The sequence below is a fragment of the Gopherus evgoodei genome, chromosome 4, assembly GCF_007399415.2.
Source record: "Gopherus evgoodei ecotype Sinaloan lineage chromosome 4, rGopEvg1_v1.p, whole genome shotgun sequence".
Classification (NCBI taxonomy): domain Eukaryota; kingdom Metazoa; phylum Chordata; order Testudines; family Testudinidae; genus Gopherus; species Gopherus evgoodei.
The window spans coordinates 109,337,582-109,355,899 of NC_044325.1; the positions used below are offsets into that span (position 1 = coordinate 109,337,582).

General features: G+C 42.7%; 1 protein-coding gene across 9 annotated transcripts in view; it reads right to left on the bottom strand.

Annotated features, from left to right (window-relative positions):
• Positions 1 to 18,318, bottom strand: part of SERGEF (secretion regulating guanine nucleotide exchange factor) — a 257,053-nt gene that overhangs the window by 232,913 nt on the left and 5,822 nt on the right. For all 9 annotated transcript variants that reach the window (XM_030560505.1, XM_030560507.1, XM_030560506.1 and 6 more), the window contains exons 2-8: positions 17,392 to 17,530; positions 16,572 to 16,727; positions 15,876 to 15,970; positions 13,311 to 13,371; positions 11,837 to 11,950; positions 11,090 to 11,152; positions 1,129 to 1,287 (exon numbers count right to left, since the gene is read on the bottom strand). In XM_030560505.1, the coding sequence (XP_030416365.1) occupies positions 1,129 to 1,287; positions 11,090 to 11,152; positions 11,837 to 11,950; positions 13,311 to 13,371; positions 15,876 to 15,970; positions 16,572 to 16,727; positions 17,392 to 17,530 (787 nt within the window). The remainder of the gene's footprint in view (positions 1 to 1,128; positions 1,288 to 11,089; positions 11,153 to 11,836; positions 11,951 to 13,310; positions 13,372 to 15,875; positions 15,971 to 16,571; positions 16,728 to 17,391; positions 17,531 to 18,318) is intronic.

The window sequence follows — 18,318 nt, forward strand, 5'->3', positions numbered from 1 at the left end:
TGCTGTTTTTGTTGTTAGCAACAAAAGGGAAAATAGAATGCTTGAAGTAAAATGTTTCAGGTATTCGTATATTGATTCATTTTTCACTAGCCTCCTAGAATGTTCTGGACCTTTGTAGAATCTCTCTTGGAACATTCCAGACTTTCTGAGAACTACATTTTCCTCAACTCTCCTACAGTGTTGTTAGCCATGCCCACGAGTATATAAGCGGAGGGGCATTGCCAGTCAGTCAGTAAGATATGAGAACGAAGTGGAGAGCCCAGCTACAATATTATGAACCTTGCTTGCTGTGTAATCATGAAGGTGTACTTGTGTTTTAAGACTTGAAGGCTGTAAGTAGCAACTAATAAGGGACATATTTATACAATACCAGAGATATCTATCGAACCCCTATCTACGCAACAATATTAAAGAACTACTGTTACTTCTTTTGCCATGCTTAACACATAATGTTTGATGACTTTCTAAGTCTGTGGAACATAGACTTTTGCTCTCTCTAATACTGTCTGGTTTTCCCCATAGAAAATAAAAGATGTCTCCAAAGAAGCCTTCAGGAACTCAGTATAGGAAGCAAAAAGCTCAGCTGCAATATAGTTTGCAGAAAGGGGTAAATTTGATGGGAAAATATCTAAAATAGGACTAGGGTTAATATTCCAATGCTGTCATCTTCTGTAACACTACTGGTCCACCCAACGTTGGTGTACAATTCAATTTCTTGATGTTAGTACATTTCAATTATTCTTAAAATTAAAAAGTTTCTATAAGCTTACAGGAAATGATTTTTTTTATTTGCTTACATATGGTGTGAGGAAGTACAGATTTACAGATCCTAGCATGCAAATTTATTGTCTTGTTTGTGTATGTCGGTGCTTTGTAGCAGCAAGCTTCTAAAATAAGCCAGACGCTCTTACTGTATACTAAGTTTTCAGAGAAGTAGGAGTACTCTTGATGGAAAGAAGTCTATTTCCATACTTTTTGAAGACTATCACTGTACAGCATGATCTGAAAACATCTCTGTGCATCACTATTAACAGTGAGGAAGATCACATTAAAAACTTGTTTTGCCAAGAATGAAGTGGATATTTAAGTATTTGCTTGAAACTTCTGGCTGCTTTTTGGGTCTCCTACCTGTTTGTGCCACTACATGTGTCCATCCACTCCAGACCGCTCCAATCTTTTCCCCCAAGAAAAAATGAGCATCTATTTTCTGGGGCTCAACAAGAAAAGTCTCTTTACTCACTAGCTGCCCATGTTTGTTGCTACCCCAAACACACAATTCTCCTTCATCTGAAATAAAGACAAAAATAAAGAAATTAGAGAGAAGCTACTTCTGTGAAATATCAACAGATCGAAAAAAATACAAAGGGAGGATAATACATTAATTCAGTTTCACTTTTTCTTGTATATTTCCCCCACTATTTATACTCCCCTACAAACACAAGCACACCCTAGAATGTAAAGAATAAAAGGAGCCATAAGGGTCCTCAACACGTTTTCCTTTCCCAAGGCAGAACTAATAACTCCGCTCATGCCTCTCTCCACTACAAGGACACTGATTACCACTGAAATAGATTGCTGAATAATTACTATTTTTTCTCTATTTGTTTAATTAAAAAAATGCATATACACACATCCCAAAATCACAATGCAAGCTAGAGTGTGAATCTGACCCACATTATCCTGTCACTGAATAACTGTCCATGTGGACCTTGCTGACGCGCATTAAAAATTCTTTAATGTGCTTTGATCTAGTCTTCCTTGAAATGGGACTAATCAAAGCGCATTAACGAACTGTTAAGAGAAACAATGACTGCAAAACAGACTTTTTTAGGTTTTCTAAAGGACTCCGTCATTTTTTCAATTAAAAAAGGGGTGAGGAGGAGAAAATCAAGTAATTGACTCTTTTATTCGCCAAGAATTCTTCCCCAGAAAAAATGAAATCTTATTTTCCCCTGAGAAAGTGTATGACAGAAATAGCTAATTTCAAGCAAAGAAAAAAAGTTAAGTTTTTCTAAGGCCATAACCAACACAACATTTGTGTGGCTTACAATTTACTAAGGATGCTACAACAATCTGCGTAGGGTTAGCCACTTTTGTACATTTTAATGTGATCCCTGTAATTTGCACACAACTCAAAGCAGTACAGCATATGCCTATAGGCCATATAGTTGCTACTATGTTGGATGTAAGTAGTAAGCTGAGCACTGAAGGAGTGAATTAACAGTTTCATCATCCTTTTTTTAAAATGTGCCATATGTTTTTGCAACAATCCTTTCTACAGTTCTGTAAAACTTTCAAATTAATGGTGTTCCAAGTATCACCAGTAGGTGGCAGGTGAGACTAAGAAGAAATGAAATATACATTAAACTGCCTCACATTCATGTAAAAAGCCCCTGTAGATTGTAGCTCAGGGTACGTCTACACTACGGGATTATTCTGATTTTACATAAACCAGTTTTATAAAACAGATTGTATAATGTCGAGTGCACGTGGCCACACTAAGCACATTAATTCGGCGGTGTACGTCCATGGTCCGAGGCTAGCGTCGATTTCCGGAGCGTTGCACTGTGGGTAGCTATTCAGTAGCTATCCCATAGTTCCCGCAGTCTCCCTCGCCCCTTAGAATTCTGGGTTGAAAGCCCTGTGGCTGATGGGGCAAAAATCATTGTCGTGGGTGGTTCTGGGTAAATGTCATCAGTCATTCCTTCCTCCGGGAAAGCAACGGCAGACAATCATTTCGCGCCCTTTTTCCCTGGATTGCCCTGGCAGACGCCATAGCACGGCAACCATGGAGCCCGTCCAGCTTTTTTTTTTTTTACAGTCACCGTATGTGTACTGGATGCCGCGGACAGAGGCGATACTCCAGCGCTACACAGCAGCATTCATTTGCTTTTGCATGATAGCAGAGATGGTTACCAGTCGTTCTGTACTGTCTGCTGCCGGTGTAAATTGGCAATGAGATGACAGTTATCTGTCCTTCTGTGCTGTCTGCTGCTATCATGGGTGCACCTGGCTGAGATCGGCCAGGGGCGCAAAGGTAAAACTGGGAATGACTCCCCAAGTCAATCCCTCCTTTATGGTTTCTAAAAATAGAGTCAGTCCTGCCTAGAATATGGGGCAAGTGTACTAGAGAACCAGTGTATCAGAGAGCACAGCTGTTCCATGTCAGATCCTGCAGAAATGATGAGCTACATGCCATTCACGGGGGGTGCCTCTGCAACAACCTCATCCTTCGCTTCCCTCCTCCCCCAACCTTCCTGGGCTACCGTGGCAGTGTCCCCCCCCCCCATTTGTGTCATGAAGTTATAAAGAATGCAGGAATAAGAAACAATGACTTGTCAGTAAGATAAAATGAGGGGGAGGCAGCCTCCCCGTGCTATGACAGTCCAGGCAGGACATTAAGCAGTGCGGGGGAGAGGAGCCCAACTCCACCAGAGAGGTCCTTTGGGGCCATCTGCCTGTCCCAAGTCAGGATAAAGGAGGAGGGTTGGGCATGGGGCTAGCAACTCCATCCCGTAAAAAATCAACCTGCTACAGAAACGCCAACAATAGAGACAACAGAGACTTTTACCCTGGAAAAAGAAGGGTCTTCAACTCGAAGATGCATGACGCTGGGTGGTAAAAGCCATGAGGAAGCCACTAAGCCGATTACCCTTCTTGCAACCAGGACGATTACCATAGGCACATGGAACGTGAGGACCATGTACGAGTCAGAAAAGATGGCGCAGGTTGCAGCAGAGATGAGGAGCAACAACCTGACCCTATTAGGCATTAGCGAGACAAGATGGACGCAAGCGGGACAGAGACGACTGTTGACAGGAGAGCTGTTGCTGTATTCAGGACATGAAGAGAGTGACGCACCCCACACACAGGGAGTAGACTTCATGTTGTCCAAGCAGGCACAGAGAGCACTGATTGGTTGGGAGGCACATGGTCCCAGGATCATTACAGCATCCTTCAGAACTAAAATGAAGAGGATTAAGATGAATGTTGTTCAGTGCTACACTCCAACTAATGACAGCAAAGAGGAGGACAAAGATTATTTTTACAACAGACTCCAGAAAATATTAGAGATTCTCCCAGACAAAGACATCATCATCCTTATGGGAGACTTTAATGCCAAAACTGGACCTGACAACACAGGATACGAACAAGTCATGGGGACCCACACTCTGGGAGAGATGAGTAAGAATGGAGAGAGATTTGTGGATCTGTGTGCACTTAACAACCTGGTCATAGGAGGTAGCATCTTTCCTCACAAGCGGATCCACAAGAGTACCTGGGTATCACCAGCAGGCATGACAGAAAATCAGATCGATCATGTCTGCATTAGCAAGAAGTTCAGAAGATCCTTGCAGGACGTTAGAGTTAGAAGAGGAGCAGACGCAGCGTCCGACCATCACTTAGTGGTGGCCAGATTGAAGCTGAAGCTGAAAAATAACTGGATAGACGCGTCAGACAGAAGAATGAAGTACAACGTCAGCCTTCTGAAGGACCATAAGACCAAGGAAGATTTTGGACTGACGCTGAAGAATAAGTTTTCAGTATTACAGGATCAGTCTGAGGAAGAGAAAGACAGTGTACTAAACAGATGGCAGAAAGTGAGAGAGACACTTAGGTCAGTATGCCAGGAAGTGCTTGGAATTAAGAAACACCAGCAGAAAGAGTGGATCACAGCAGAGACCTTGATCAAGATAGAAGACAGAAAGAAGAAGAAGGCAGCAGTCAATAACAGCAGGACTAGAGCAGCAAAGGCCAAAGCTCAAAAAGAGTATGCTGAAGCCCATAGAGCAGTGAAGAGGAATATCAGGAAGGACAAGAGAGAGTATGTGGATGAACTGGCAGCAGAAGCGGAGCAGGCAGCATACAGCGGTAATATGAAACAGCTGTATGATACTACCAAGCGACTGTCTGGAAAGTTCAGCAAGCCAGAACGTCCCGTCAAAGACAAGCAGAGAAAGTCTATAACAGGAATAGAACAACAGATGAACAGATGGGCGGAGCACTTTGAGGAACTCCTGAACAGACCAGCACCACCAAATCCACCAGATATCAGCTCAGCCAATGAGGACCTCCCAATTAATTGCAATAAACCAACCACAGATGAGATCAGAAAAGCCATCACCATGATGAAGAATAGGAAGGCGGCTGGACCTGATGACATCCCAGCAGAGGCCTTGAAAGCAGACCTGGATGCTTCAGTGGAAATGCTGTACCCCCTCTTTGAGAAGATATGGGAAGAAGAAGTGATTCTGGTAGACTGGAAAGAGAGATATCTCATCAAAATCCCCAAGAAAGGAGATCTTAGCAACTGTGCCAATTATAGAGGAATCACACTCCTGTCGGTGCCAGGGAAGGTCTTCAACCGAGTCCTCTTAGAGAGAATGAAGGATGCCATCAATCCACAGCTACGAGATGAACAGGCAGGTTTCCAGCAGAATAGATCATGCACGGACCAGACAGCAACGCTTCGCATCATAGTCGAGCAGTCTATGGAGTGGAACTCCTCGTTGTACATCAACTTTGTTGATCATGAGAAAGCATTCGATAGTGTGGATCGAGAGACCCTCTGGAAGCTCCTTCGGCACTACGGCATCCCAGCAAAGGTGGTCAACCTGACCAAGAAGTCATATGATGGTATACACTGTAGAGTGATCCATGGAGGGCAGCTTACTAACAGCTTCCAGGTGCAAACTGGAGTCAGGCAAGGATGCTTGTTGTCACCATTTCTCTTTCTCCTCGTCATCGATTGGATTATGAGGACATCCACTTACGAGCGTAGGAACGGAATCCAGTGGACATTGTGGACCCAGCTTGATGACCTGGACTTTGCTGACGACCTTTCACTCCTTTCGCATAGTAAACAGCAGATGCAAGAGAAGACCAACGTAGTGGCAGCCACGTCATCACAGGTTGGCCTCAACATTCACAAGGACAAGACCAAGATCCTTAGGATTAACTCCATCAGCAATGACCCAGTCACACTGAATGGAAGCCCCTTGGAAGAAGTGCAGTCCTTCACCTACCTAGATAGCATCATCGACCAGCAGGGTGGCACAGACACAGACATCAAAGTAAGGATTGGTAAGGCAAGAGCAGCTTTCTTACAGCTCAAGAACATCTGGAGCTCCAGAGAGCTGTCTTTGGCAATAAAAATTCGACTGTTCAACTCCAATGTGAAATCACTCCTACTGTATGGAGCTGAAACCTGGAGGACAACCAAAACAACCATCAGGAAGATCCAGACCTTCATTAATAGCTGCCTCAGAAGGATTCTCCAGATGCGCTGGCCAGACACCATCAGTAACATCCACCTCTTGGAGAGGACCTGTCAACTCCCAGCAGAGGAAGAAATCAGAAGGAGAAGGTGGGGTTGGATAGGACATACACTACGTAAGCAGCCAACTAACATCACCAGACAGCACTGCGGTGGAATCCCCAAGGCAAGCGGAAAAGAGGCCATCCAAGAAACACCTGGCAACGTGACCTTTAGGCTGATAGCAAAAAAATGGGCTATACCTGGAACCAGGTAGAGCGAATGGCCCAGGATAGTGGACTCTGGAGACCTGTGGTTGGCGGCCCATACCCCGATTGGGATGACGGGCATGAGTGAGTGTGAGTGGGAGAGGAGCCCAGCATGCCGCTGCTATGATAGTCCAGGCAGGACAGAATCTTTTCTTTACACAGGAAAGGGAGGGGGCTGATGGAGCTCAGCCCCCAGTTGCTGTGATGAAGATGGTTACCAGCCGTTCTGTACCATCTACTGGGAATGACCGAGAATCATTCCTATTTTCACCCAGGCGCCCCCGGCCAGCCTCACCTGAAGCCAGCCAGGAGCACTCACGGGTTCATAAGAAGGACGGTTACCAGTCCTACTGCACTGTCTGCCACTGGGCAGGGGAGAGGAGTGGATACTGCTCTTCACTGTTGCAGCATCGCATCTACTAGCAGCATTCAGTAGACATAGGGTGACATTGAAAGAAGTCAAGAAACGATTTATTTCCCTTTTCTTTCATATGGGGGGGGTAAATTGACGATCTATTCCCTGAACCACGCCAGACAATGCGTTTGAACCTACAGGCACTGGGAGCTCAGCCAAGAATGCAAATACTTTTCGGAGACTACTGGGGACTGTGGGATAGCTGGAGTCCTCAGTACCCCCTCCCTCCCTCCATGAGCGTCCATTTGAGTCTCTGGCTTCCCATTACGCTTGTCACACAGCACTGTGTACCCTGTAGATTTTTTTTTCAAATGCTTTGGCATTTCATCTTCTGTAACGGAGCTTTGATAGAACAGATTTGTCTCCCCCTACAGCGATCAGATCCAGTATCTCCCGGTACGGTCCATGCTGGAGCTCTTTTTGGTTTTGGGACTGCATTGCCACCCGTTCTGATCAGAGCTCCACGCTGGGCAAACAGGAAATGAAAATCAAAATTTCGCGGGGCTTTTCCTGTTTACCTGGCCACTGCATCCAAGCTGAGATTGCTGTCCAGAGCGGTCACAGTGATGCACTGTGGGATACCGCCTGGAGGCCAATACCGTTGATTTGCGGCCACACTAACCCTAATTCGATATGGTAATACCGATTTTAGCGCTACTCCTCTCGTCGAGGAGGAGTACAGAAATTGGTTTAAAGAGCACTTTATATCAATATAGAGGGCCTCATAGTGTGGACGGGTACAGCGTTAAATCGCTTTAACGCTGCTAAAATCGGTTTAAACGCGTAGTGTAGACCAAGCCTCACTGGTAATTTAAAAACAAGTACTGTAGTACCTTGAGTCAAACACACACGTTTAAAAGCTAATGCAGGAGGGAGAGAGACAGAAGTGTTATATTACTAAATAGCGTTGGATCCTTAGCATCAAGAGCTTTGGTCTTTTTGTAGCCAAAAAGGAATGCTTGCTTAATCAAAATCAAGAAAATAAAAACATGGAAGAATAATCGATTTGCTACTTAAATAAATTCAAGTCAGTTACAGACTAGTCCAGTATAAATTGATTTTTCCCAGAGTAGCTTATATTTAGGGATACCTTAGTCTGCGTGTCTTAGAATTCAATAAAACTCACATTTTGCAATTTCCCCCCACATAATTATCGCTCTCTGTAAACTGGCCCAAGTGAATACACAGGTGCACAGTTTAGAAGATGTTAGTGATCCCAAACGTGTAGTTTTACTCAAGATTTCATGTCTTCAGAAAGATTAATACATTTTCCATGCCTCAAGATTATAAATCTATAGCATAAGAAGCAACCACCATACATGGGGTCAGGAAGGAATTTTCCCCTAGTCACATTTGCAGTGGCCTTTGGGTTTGTTTGTTTTTTTGGCCTTCCTGTGCAGTGCAGGGTGTGGGCTGCATGCTAGGATCATCTGGATATATCTCAATAATGAATTCCATGCCTTCGTGGGGGCCTCCGTCATTGGTGTACCTCAGTCCCTGCTGTTCTCTGCCTGGGGCACACAACAGTTTAGTCTCCTGTTGGTTGTAAATACTTTGGCCTAATTTCAGTTGTTGGGTTCAGTGCGCAGGTAGGCTGGGTGGCCTGTGATATACAGGAGGTCAGACAAGGTGATCTGATAATCGGTTCCGCCCTTAAAATTGATGATACTATGAATCCTGTTTCCCTTTATGCAGAGCAATACTCTAGCTGCCTCTCTATGTGACATGTTGGTTCCTGTTTAGCTAGCACAGAAGAACTGACTGCAGAGTGCAAAAGGTGGTGTTTACAAAAGCACCTGTATGATTTATGAGAACACGTCCCACCAAGGTGCACTAATAAATCCCAGATTCTGCAACTCTTACTCACAACGGGTAACACCATGCTTCACAGAATAGCCTTGTTGAAATCAATGAAACCATTTGTGGAGTAAGTGTTTTAGAACCTGTCCCCAAACGACTGAAGGGTGCTTGCTAGGATCTCTTTGGGGAGGAGACGGTGTCCAAAGCAAATAAATCCGCTTAACTCCATTTTTAGATAATTTACTCTTTCAAACCAAAGAATACCACTGTGTCTGTTACAGCTGTCCCCCTGCTGCATTCCTTTTCCCCTCTCCTTTCTGTTTGTCCTGTGTGGCCGCCCCTCCCGGCCATTGTGCTAACTAAAGTCACAGCCCTAGTCATAGGAATGGCTTGTACAGACTAACTGGAGCCACTGCTCTGCCTAGGGAGGGGGTTTCTTGCTTTTTTGTTTGGCTCCTTTGTTCAGACCCGGGCTCGGTGTGGGGGGAGCTGCTCAGAAATGCAAGACCTGAAGTGGCCAACTAATTAAGCATATGAGTCATACCTGTGGCTCAGAACATGCCCAGGCATGCCTATGCTTACCTGCAGCCTTTCCCTGCCTTCTCTCCTCCCCTGTATCAAGAGGAGCCAATCAAAAGTACTGGTGGGAAACTGCCTGAGTTTGCCTTTAAAGCCGGACATTTTCTGATCAGACCTCGGAGAAGGTCCTTGCTTTGACACCTGGTCTGATCAGCTGGGGTCTTTGGGGGGCCCTCTCCCCACTCTCGTTTGTTTTTGAGCGTACCCCCGTTTTTAAACTCCCCTCCCACAAACAACGAATTTGTGCCTGGAGATCTCCTGATTGTTGTAAGCGAATCGAGTCCTCTCTGCATCCTCCGATGCTACTGCTGTTCCTACCTCTGTGCTTGCTGCTGTCCTGGGGATTGGTAAGAACTCCCTCTTGCAGATTCCCCCTGTCCTAGCTGCTGGCCTTGTTTCCCCAGCAGACAGATCCAAGCTAACTCATTGGTCTGTATCTGTACTCTGTTTCTTGCTCCGCAGCGCCTTTGCTGCTAAAAATAAGCCTGTGCCGCTGCTAAGCTGTGCCTTCCTGGACTGTATCCTGGGCTGCCAGCTTGCAGCCGCCCCACTGCTGCAGCCACCCCCCCTCCCCGGGGGCTATACCCTGGGCACACACCACTCTGCCTTCTGGAACTGCTCCCCCTCCCGATCAAAGAATCGGCATAGTGTAAGGTGCACCTATTAGAATCAGGTTCTTAGTCTAGATAAGTTGTAATTTCATTTTGCATAGCTGTGGTTAAGTTAGGTTTGAAGAATTGTTTGTATTGTGCTCTGTAAATTAGGTTTAAAAAAGAATTGTTGCATTGTGTTCTGTTACTTGCTAATTTGTGTAGTCTTGGTTAAGTTAGATCATAAATAAGATTTTGCTGTGTTCTGTATAATTGTGGTTAAGTCTGTCTTCCCGCTGCCCTAACCCCCCACCCAAGCTTGCCCGTGTCTCCCCCCGAGCTCCCCAGTCACTCGTTGCAGTCTCTCTGCTGTTTAAACTTGCAGCCTGTCTGCTCTCTGTGTCTCCCTGAGTTTAAATCTCCCTCCGCAGCGCCTCTGCCTTTGGTTTCTGCTCCACCACGTGCTCCTCTTCCCCCATCCCCCAACCTCATTCCTCTACCACTGCCTTTCTCTCTCTCTCTCTCTGTTTTAATCCCTTCCCCCCACGTGTTCACCCCGCTCCTACGGCTGCCAAACCTCAATTGTATTACTGAAGTCTAGCATAAAACCCCATTGGTTTCCCTTCTTCTCTCTGACACACCTCACATTTTACATTTACACCACTGTAACACATTTTTACCTAGAGCTGTTGGTTATTTAACGCATTTTACCCATAACTGTTAGTTGGTTATATGCTCCTGTGACACACCCTTTTCATAGAAATTGTTAGCTACCTGTTACATTTATACTTCAGTGTTAATTGGTTACCAACTGTATTGTACCCCACTGTATTGTACCCCACTATCGAAACCCCCTATACTATTTATTAAAAGAAACCCCTCCCCAACTGTCTACCTTAACAAACCCCATACCCCTCACTATTGAATTTTCCCTGTTTTTGCATTTTCTGAATAAAGTTTATTTTGCACCCTACCAGTGCAGTAGTTGTCCCCCAAGATCCCCTACTTGCTGGCAGAGTCACACTGAAGTTATAGCATGCTGTGCTGTGATCCCATCAGATTTTACAAACTAAGTAGAGCCCAGCTAGAACAAAAATTAAAATTCACGAAGTCATAAATATCTAGCTTCTAAATACATTGCCCAAGCCTACTAATATATACACATATTGCTGGGGCCTACCTGTAAGTGACACTGAATGATAGGAGCTGGCAGTGACCTTTTTCACCTTTGCATCTTCCAGACCTAGGAAACATCAGTTCCATGGAATAAGTACAGGCAAGACATGTCTGTATGCCCAGATCCCTTGTAGTACAGAATAGAAGTATATTACTTCAGAAATTGCACGACGGGTGCTGTGTATTATGTATTTTACATCAGAAGGTCTCAGCTTATGGAACACAGACCCCAAGGAAGTCAGCATTATTTGTCCAGGGGATTGTGTATCTGTGTTCCCATTCCATATCACACCACAGACACACTGCAAATGACTGTGCCAATTCCTGAGGACATATTTAAAATGTGGTGCCGACGTGTTTCTGTAAGTAACGGGAAATCCAGACCCCGAGCCCTGGTCATGCCAGTGCACACTGGAACACCAACACCCACATTCCAGCCCCACCATGCTGCCACAGAACACAGCTCCCTTACATCCACATCCCCTCTTTGCACACAGCAGCTGCCCTAGTTCCCATTGTGTCCAGGCAGGAGGGGATCTGGATTTGTCCCTTACCCAGCATCAATGAATTCATTACTTCTGTAATGACCTTCTGTAATGCATCTGAATCACTGCAAAATTATGGGAAGCATAGATAACACACCAGGGGGGTTTATAGAAAAGGTGCATTGTTTGTATGTATGTACATGGTTACATATTACTGTTCCCAGTGCTACTGTCTTTACAAAGAAAAAGTGTGATTCTTTAGTTACCTGCTACTTTACAAGGTTCTTTTGCTGTCAAGAAGGATGGGATCATTTTCCCTTGGCTTGCCCGGTTTGCCTGAGAAGCCATGCCTGTTCCCCACTGGAACACCATGCCGCTTTCTTCTCAGTGTGAGCGTACAAAGAAATTAAAACACAGAGATTATTGACAAATTCAGTTGACTGCCTTTTCTCTTGTCAACTAATTTCAAAAGAGAGTTTGCTTGACTTAACTTTTTAATTAACACCAATATAAACTATCTATAAAGAATACTACTTTCCACTTATATTACCCTTTCCATCCCAAACACACTTTACACACATTGAATGAATCTTGACAAGGCCTCCAAGAGACAGGTGGTTATTAATCTCCTTTTATAAATGGGAAACCAGAACCAAAGAGGGGTACACGTCTTGCTCTAAATCCCTGAGGACTACATCGTGGAGTTGCTCAAGACTCACGGTCAGGAGAATTGTGCATTTGCACTGCCTCAAGAGAGGATATGGGACTGAACTGTGATTCAAAGAATCACAATTAAGTCCCACAATTCTGCCTCCTGTGGAGAAATAAATTCAGCCAGCCCTTTACCTGGCACAGTTTACTACCCTCTCCATACCAACCCAGCTGTGCTGGCCAACATGTTGGGAAGCAGTCAAGGCTCCACTGGCTTCCCACCCCTACACATCCACTTGCACAGCAATGGGGACTAACAACCCCATAGTGGCTGATTTCCTTGCTACACTGTGACCTAACCTCTTATGCCCAGTAGTCCTCTGCTCAGACACCCAACAGCTGGTTATAATTTAGCCCAGAGGATACAAGAATCAGGATCTAGATTATAATTGAGAATCGTGGTCAGAGCTAAGGGGTGCTTGATTCCTAGTACTTGTTCCAACCACTAGACTACACACTTCTTCCAATTTCTATTTCAACCTTTTACCCCTTCACCCAATACCCAACTGTCTGGAACTCATATGCAAGTAACAACAAGAAAACAACAGGCTAACTGTTGATTGCAGCAAAACATGCCAAATCCACAGAATGACTATGGAAGACTTCCCATCAAGCCTTGGAGAATTCTGAAAACAGATTGCAGGATAAGACCTTAAATTTCATACAAACTATGACCTGCCAAGATAGAGCACAGCTGATAGTAGGAGACCCAAAAAGTCACTAAGGGCCAAATTTTAGGTGTCAAAATAGCTTTGAAAATCTGGTTCTTTGCTCTTGGACATTTTCAGCACCATTTTTTGGAAAGAGCATATTCATTACCATGTCCTTATCTAACATGCCTATCCTTACCATGGACAGGACTGTTCAGGTGTCATTTTCCTGTGGCTTCTGTAACAAATAGGAGGAATACAATCATAAATCCTTTCCCTCCCCCCCCACCCTTTTTTAATGTAAGCTATTAGACCTCTCACATAATAAAAGTAGTATTAATTTCTGGCTGAAATGTTAAATTTATGATGGCATATTCACCTGTAGCAGCAAGAGCATGTCTGAGTCCCGCAGCAACATTCACCACCTTCTCTGTGAGGGACTATTCAAACATTAAAAAAAAACGTATTTTCAATTTGCATTTTACACCTCTCAAAGGGAAACATGTTTTATCAAATGCAAGAAAATGGTATCGTATTTACAGACTATATGTCACAGAGTTCAGCACAAAGATATTTATTTTAGAATAGATTTCAGTCTCATTTCAATATAGTCTTGGGCATTTCTTAAGAAAACCAAGCAAAGCTTCCAGAAGTATCATAGTACAGCAGCAGATCGACAGTTGAGCTCAAAAAACTCACATGAAGGAAAAAATCTCAGCAATTTGTAACTAAGATACAAACACACAATTTTACAGTCCCCCTTTTATCATACTGGATATTCAGTAACAAATATCAGTAACAAGCGGCCACCTTAGTCCAGAGTGCAAAACAATTCACTGCTTCCAACATACTTTGATGATGGGCAATTTAATAATTTAGGCAGAGCTGGCAGCACGCTTGTAGTTAATGGTGTGTAACACTTCAGTTATAAGACCCCCCCTGTCTTTAGGTATGAACATTGAATTACACTGTATTATAACATTTATGCACAGAGGGACCAAATTAAGTTTGCATGAGATGCCTTAATTCTAGCATTTCCTAACCTAAGGGCTTGATTTTGCAAACTTCACATTCTTTTAACATAGTTTTGTGGATGTAATATTGATATAAAAGAAATGGCAGCAAGCATGAGCATTTAATGTAACACAAATAGTGCTTACAAAACACTGCTCACGTGGTTTATTAAATTAGGAATCGACAGATATATACCAGCTGTGTAAAACCCCACAGTAGATGCAGAATGAGCCTGCATTGTCAGGGTGGTAGATTATAATTATCAGTAATAATGCAGCAGTTTCCAAGGATGGTAGGTAGTGTACCAACACAACAGTTCCTGTGCCCAAGAGAACAAGATAACTTAAAAGGTCTTTCTCTCATTTCTATAACTATGCTGTCCCTGAATTTAAAAAAAGTAACAGACAGGCTCTGGCACTGGCAATAGACTGGTAATCCTAACCAAAGAACCAGAAAGGAATCTGCCGTTTCTGAAGCTTTACAGAATGGGAGTTCTCTGCAATGCAACAGAAATATAAATTTATTTGGAGAGGAAAGAGTTTCATTAATGTTCTAAAAATAGAAACCCAAGTGTAAACAGGGATTAATTAGAAGGAGAGAATAGTGCTGCCATGAGGAATTCCTTCACACTGCTGGGTTCATAGCCAACAGTGGTAAAGCTCCTCTGAGGATATACAAATCTTAGTAGCTATTTCTTATAAGATTTTTAAAGCAGTTACTTCAGAGATAGATTCTGATACCCTTATTCACGCTAAGTAGTGGCTTACCCCATAAGTACTCCCATTGACTGCAATGATGACTATCCGTGGAGCAAGGTATTATTCAACACAGGCTGGGGTTAAGAGTCTGCCCCTCAGCGTTTATGAGCGCAAGAGACGGACCAATAAGGAATGGGATTCCCTGGTCTCCAAACATATTTCTTTTGAAACTGATATGGTTTGATAAACATTTGGAGGTTAAATGAGGACAATACAAATGCATTTTTCACTTCCTTTAAAATTATTTTTTTAGCTGCTGCTTATCATTTCAAAAGAAAATGCATCTAAAATCCATAAAATTTTAATTTCCCTGAACACACACTAGTTTCTTGCTGTAGGGATGATCAAAAGTGCTGATTTCTCACAATAATTTTTCTTATACAAAAATTTAAGGAATGGATTCTGCAACCTTTGCTAAAAGATCTTTCTGCACATTATGTTGCGCTGCTAAGTTATAAATGCAGCACAAAACCAAAGAATTGGCATTTATATAGCATGTGCCAGAAGAAGGAACTCAGTTTAACAAAAACTTTCCTACAGTAGACATCCCAGAACACAACTGATTATATTGAAATCAGCTGTTTTTTAACAAGTTCTTCTTCAATTCTTTGAATTTTTCAACATAAAGCCCTAAGAAACTAAATAAAATTTAAAATCAGTGGAAATCCTTTCCTTCTTTCCTCAAGTTTGTACTGAAACATTTCTAACACCTTATAAGCCCTGGGTCAGAGCCTCAGATGGTGAAAATCAACATAGCTCCTTTGACTTCAGTCAGTTTACACCATTTGAGGATTTGGCCTATTGTTTGGTTGACTGTGGCTATTAAAATGTGTGTGGATGAAATTTTATGCCCTTTTTCAAAATGTACCATTCTCTTTTAGTAAGAGTTGGCACCTTCTTCATTTAACACACACACACACACACACACACACACACACACCTTCCTGAAGTCCTGACTTTCTAATATGTACAACAGTATTCACTCTCTTAAAATGCCTAATCCTGGATTTTTATCATTCACACGAGTAATTCTCTTGTCTTCAATGAGTACAAGTGCTTGATCCAAAACTCACTGAAATCCATAGGAGTCTTTCCACTGATTTTAGTGAGTTTTGTATGTGGCACTGAAAACAGGACAAGATCTGTAGAGGACAACTTTGCTGAGTCTTTACCTCAATCTTTTGTGGGATCAAACATCCTCCTGAAGTTTGAGGGACTCCTAGTTGTCCAAAAGAGTTAGACCCACAGGATAAAACTTGGCCATTTCCTGCAACATAATACAGCCTTGTTGGAGCAGTGCAACTCATAACATAATACCTTAGGGTACATTTATGGTTATAAGCAAGATACCATAACACATGATTAAAAGAATTATATGCAAGATACCACAGCACAGCATATAAAGAACTGAACTGTCCCTTTTCAAAAAGCTCAAGAGCTCAAGGGCTTGTGTTCTTATAAACCATATTCAGTAAAGGTCTAAAGATAACTGAAGAGGGAGTGTGTGGAACATAAAGCAATTCCACTTGCAAAGCAAAGAGCATAAAACCTCTGAGCACTCAAGCTTTGTACAGACCTTGGTACAACAGAGCTCTGTGCTTTTACTGTATGTCATAATATTTCTCCAGGCTCTAGTGGGAAACAGTGTGGCCCAGTGGACAGAGCACTGGACTTAGAGACCTGAATTCAATTCCTGGCTCTGCCACTGGCCTGCTGGGTGACCTTGGGCAAGTCTTTTCACTGCTCTGAGTCTCAGTTTCCCCATCTGTAAAATGGAGGTAATGATACTGATCTCATTTGTAAAGAACTTTCAGATATGCTGATGAAAGCACTATAAGAGCTAGATATTATTAGTGAGATGGACTTACCAGTAAGTATGATTGTAAAATCCCAACCACAGGCCACTTGTATCACACAAACACTAGACAGTGCAGTGCATGAAGTAAAACACAGGACATCCTCAGTGTGATTGAGTCCCAATTGTCCTTCTTTGTTTTGGCCACATACAAAGAGTTCTCCTGCACCTGCAAAATAAAACCACTGGCACAGTTATAACATAGGCAAAACGGAACCATACATACATCATGATCCTTCGATAAATTAGCACTGTGTGCGTAGGCCTTATCTTCTCAAGATAGAATTATATATCTTTAACAAATTAAAAATGCACTTTTCTTTCTTGTGTAGACACAGCCATGGAGAATGAGACTGCCAAGGAAGATGATTTTAACATTAACATTGCTTCCTCTCAATGTTTCAGAGTGAAGTCTCATCTTATTCACTTTCTCCTTCACAGCCTATTTCCTAAGTAGCCATTATTTATGATAGAACTTTCTAATCAGGGGTTTGGACACCACTTAAGGTAAGGAATAACCTATCTTTTCAAAGTGAAATATCCTCTTTTTCCCCCAAAAGTAATGAACCCTCTTGCATAATAAGCAGGTAGAACAGGCTAAGAAATAATTATCACATAATCATAAAATGACTATTAGAGGCAACTGAAATAACATAACTCCTCTCCAAAACAATTTAATTAATTGGCAGCAAATAACTTTTCCACTTTGCAATTAAAGATTGGCACCTGCTAGAAACTGCAATCCACACATAGGTGGCAGCACAACACTGAGAGATTCTCATTCAGAAACATGCCAGTCCTTGCACTGCACATGTCATATGAATGTCTGTTACCAGTAATAACTGCAGAGTGTCCTCCTCCTCCAGCAATGCTCTTAATGTTTTGATGTTTCCAGGAAAAATCTTTCAGAGACTGAGGCAACAGCACATCCTCTTTATGACCAAGGCCGAGCTGCCCATAGCTGTTTGCACCCTTTAAACATACACAGAAAAATAAAAATATGAAAGAGCTTTATTGATAAAGCAATTTATTAGCTTTTAATTAGAAATGGGTTTATTCAGGGTTTGCAAAAACTCAGCCTGTCCATATTTTGTTATGTAGAACTTAGAACACAGAAAGCTTGGATCTTAGGCCCATTATATGCAAACCCTTAAAAATTACTGAGTAGGCATCAGATAGTGCAAGTTCAACATGCCTCTGCCATTAAACATCAGCCATTTTTATCCACTAGTACAGGGGTAGTCAACCTATGGTATGTGTGCCGAAGGCGGCACACAAGCTGTTTATCTACGGTACTCACACTGCCCAGGTCCTGGCCACCGATCCGGGGGGGACTAAGAGGGGGTCTGTATTTTAATTTAATTTTAAATTAAGCTTCTTAAACATTTTAAAAACCTTTTTTACGTTACATACAACAATAGTTTATTATAGACTTATAGAAAGAGACCTTCAAAAACATTAAAACGTATTACTGGCACGCAAAACCTCAAATTAGGGTGAATAAATGAAGACTCAGCACACCACTTCTGAAAGGTTGCCAGAAGTTAAGACTTCACAAGAGTGCAGTGCTGCTGAAAGAGATGAATACTGCATGTATATTATACACTTGAAGCGCTGTATTTCATTCAAAGAGTAGCAGGTCCACCTAAGCACTTTGCAAAGTTTGTTGGCATCTCCATTTTTAAATCTTGCAGTCTTACATGAATTTTGTTGAGGAAATTTTTAAAAAAGGAAGGGGTACTGATTAGGAGTAAAGAGAT